The sequence below is a fragment of the Ylistrum balloti genome, unplaced genomic scaffold, assembly GCF_031769215.1.
Source record: "Ylistrum balloti isolate Yb309-2 unplaced genomic scaffold, AGI_CSIRO_Ybal_v1 Utg369900, whole genome shotgun sequence".
Taxonomy (NCBI): Eukaryota; Metazoa; Mollusca; class Bivalvia; order Pectinida; family Pectinidae; genus Ylistrum; species Ylistrum balloti.
Window position 1 is genome coordinate 533,946 of NW_026782028.1, and position 3,555 is coordinate 537,500.

At 31.6% G+C, this 3,555-nt stretch overlaps 1 protein-coding gene across 1 annotated transcript in view; it reads right to left on the reverse strand.

The window, feature by feature from the left end:
- Positions 1-200: 200 nt before the first annotated feature.
- The window catches only part of LOC132546651 (chordin-like), a 71,933-nt gene continuing 68,578 nt past the window's right edge, over positions 201-3,555 (reverse strand). Inside the window, exons 19-22 of the mRNA XM_060210373.1 lie at positions 3,403-3,517; positions 2,849-2,923; positions 2,084-2,169; positions 201-293 (exon numbers count right to left, since the gene is read on the reverse strand). Coding sequence (XP_060066356.1) covers positions 201-293; positions 2,084-2,169; positions 2,849-2,923; positions 3,403-3,517 — 369 coding nt within the window. The remainder of the gene's footprint in view (positions 294-2,083; positions 2,170-2,848; positions 2,924-3,402; positions 3,518-3,555) is intronic.

The following is a 3,555-nucleotide window of genomic DNA, read 5'->3' on the forward strand; positions in this document are numbered from 1 at the left end:
AAAAAACAAAAAAACAAAAAAAAAACAAACAAAAAAAAAAAAAAAAAAAAAACACAAACAAACAAAAAAATACGATTTAACAGATTTTCAATTAGACTATCTTGATCTTGTCTCTAAGACATTGCTTTGAAAGTCACTAAAGTCGCACTTATTCCTTATTCTGTATCATTTTCACGCTCAAAATAGCACTAATTAACCCATTAATGATAAACGTTACACTGACCTTCAGTTTTACAGTTTCGGCAGTTGTTTTTATTACATCTCTCTTTCATTCGACACTTAATGGAACCTCCCTGCAACACCAAACAAAAAGGAATAAGTTCTGGATTCTTCTGTCTATACAAACCTTTCAGCGTAAATCAGGGCTTTAACAATTGCATAAACTTGAAAATTCAAAGTATATAGGAACGTAATGAATACTGCATTTTATCGGCATAAAAAACGATTTGTCTTAAAAGTTTATAAATCATCATATATGTCACAGAAATAAAGAAATAGTAAGGATATATATCTATCAAATGATATTACCTATCCTTGTGGATGAATTTTCCCTGCAGAATATTTCTTAATTTGAACCATTATGATGTTTATTTATGTATAATATGCTACACAGGGCGAGAGTTTGACATCACACTGCGACGTACACTTAAGCAACACATTAAGATAATGCGGTAACACAGTATGAATGTAATGCTATGGCGAAATCACTTTTAAATTAACAAAGCAGGTTCTGAGCAATGTGAATTTCGCGCATAAAATTAAACGTGGAACCATTTACTTGAACATAACAATAAAAACAACTGTAAATCTCCCTAAATCGAATATAAGGCATACATTTACAGTTAAATATGTTCTATTTTATCGCAAATAACATCACAAAACGTGCGAAATTTGACTGGAATTTAATTTCCACCATTACTGTGCCATGGAAAGATGAAATGATGTCCCGGAAATGCCAATGAAGAGAGTGTGTTCCAGTATGGTTACAATTATATATTCACACAACAGTATAAAAACATCAAGAACCATAACGTTCGCTTCTGGGCTAGATTATATTTACGTGCACCAGAGAGTAACACACTCAGCCTGTGATACTGTAGACAGCCACACACATACATCTCGCAATTCATAGTATTTCAAAATTGGTTTGGAGCCTTAGCGACAAGAAGTATATCTTCTGATAACATTTATTATCCTACCTGCTGTACGCTATCTTTTCACCTGTTTATCGATATGTTCTTCTTTAAGTCGGATACGCATATCGCATGTTTTGGTCGTAAAGAACAAAACAGCAAAACATAATACCAAAATATTAGCTAAATAGTAATTCAAACTCATTATTGACAAAAGCAAATGTGATACATGTAGATTTCAATAATATATTTACATGGTACAAATAATAAAAATATTACGTGGTATTTTTTATAGTATTTTTCTTCAAGATCATATAAAATCTTGTTTTTTTTACAAAGCAAGATATTTTTTTTTCAAAATTATATAATTATTTTCAACTTTGATCGTGTTTTGATTTAGTTATGGATTCAATCGAGTTTACGAAATAAATAACTAGCCTATAGATACATTAAATATCAGAAATTTTTATCTACAGGAACATGTAAAGTAATAGCTGGTACGTATATATGAATACTGACGTATTAATATATCTACTGATACTGTCAAAGAGATAATTTTCGTGGGACAGAATTTTCCTGTTTCTGTATTTCTATTGTGTTGGCATTTGATCTCATGGGAAAAATACTACTCGGGTGTAAATTTTAAATTGTTTAATGTATTTCGTGGATATAGGAACTCGCGTGTTAACATTACTCTTACAATCTGCAGGGAAAAACAAAACTCCGGACTTTACGGTGCGCCCACAATCCTATTACATACATTCAGTTATATACATACAACTGAATCAACGCCAGATTACGCAGTATATACATCAGTGTGTGTATATGAAACCGAAACTGAATTTGATAACTCCTATCCACAACCTAGCATTAGAGACAAATTGTTAGCATTAGTTTACACGTAATGTAACAGTGACTTTGATAGAATCTCGACGATGTTCTTCATTTACCCGACATCTGCAAACGTAACAGTTCCGGAGACCAAATGGTGGTGCTCTACTCCATTGCGCCGTAGACCGAACTTCGTCAGAACATCCTGAAATCATAAAAGTGTAACTACATACATATACTTAACTACTTATCTGTCTTCAGTTAAGGTATAGTACGCAGAATATCATGTTTGATGTAGTCAAGCCACGTCGACGTTATGTATATTAAATATGATATATTGATAGAACGCATACTATTTTTTAAAGTATTTGCAGTATAAAGCTTTCGGGTAACGAAAACTGTTAAAATATAAGTAAACAAGTTAATTATATACAAACTAAGAATTATATTTATATTTTACAGGTATGGATTGATGTTTCCATTTCTTTTTTAAAAGTAGTCAAAAATTCGTATAAAAATTCGCAAAAATTCACCATTTCATATCTATATATTGAACCATCCATAGATTTGTAAAATTGTGTCATCTTCAACGATGTAAATTTCCACATATCGACAAAAAAAAATCTTGTATTGCATAGAAGACAAATTAGCAAATAACACCTTTCAGCACATATTTATAATTAGATACGTTAGCAATGTAATAGTTTAATATACACTGAATGTGTATATCACAAAGCTTATGAAACAAAAAATAGGATTATCTTGTAATTTAACTTCCTTTTCCATTCTATCCTGCGAAAATTACGACTCTCTGATTATAACAGATTTTACAGTAAGAAGTTCACCGATGTGTGGAGATCAGACCATGAATGATATACGCTTACCTCTATTAGAAGGTACTTCCGGTAGAACGACAGGAGGGATTGTTATCAAATCTTTGGAAACTGGTGACTCTGTAACTAAATGACCAGGAGATTGAACACAACACTTACCAATAACATATTAATGCATGAAATTAACTTATGAAGAATTACAATAAGGTAATTTTAACGATTTAAAAGTTTAGTGTGATAAATGATTACGAAATGCTACTGTCCAGAGGGAAAAATTTTACGAAATTATATATCACATAGGCAAAAAACCCAAACACTTCCAGAACTCTTTGTCTTACTATCATAGTATTCTTTCACAGACTCCGCATAAATCTGTTTCTTTGTCTTTTTAAAATTTGTACTGGTTTTATTGAATATGAGCTACGATTATGAATATCTTAACACGTTGTTATTTTCTTCTTGTCTTTCTTTGAGTTTAAAAGAGAAACACAATCTTTAAATGATAGCTTTTAACTCACTTTAACATTGTGATTTGTAGATGGTATTTTTTGCTGAAAGATTTGCAGTGAAATTAGGAATATCATATCATTATGTTTGACACTTACCAGACTGTGGACATGTTTGACAGCAATCCGTATCTCTGAGTCGTACCGCCTGTGAACGTGGACACTTGAGTTCAGGACATTCCTTCCGAACACATTTGTATGAATTACTGCCAGGCTGCACAAACGTAAATAAGGTAAGTACTAAAGTCAGGA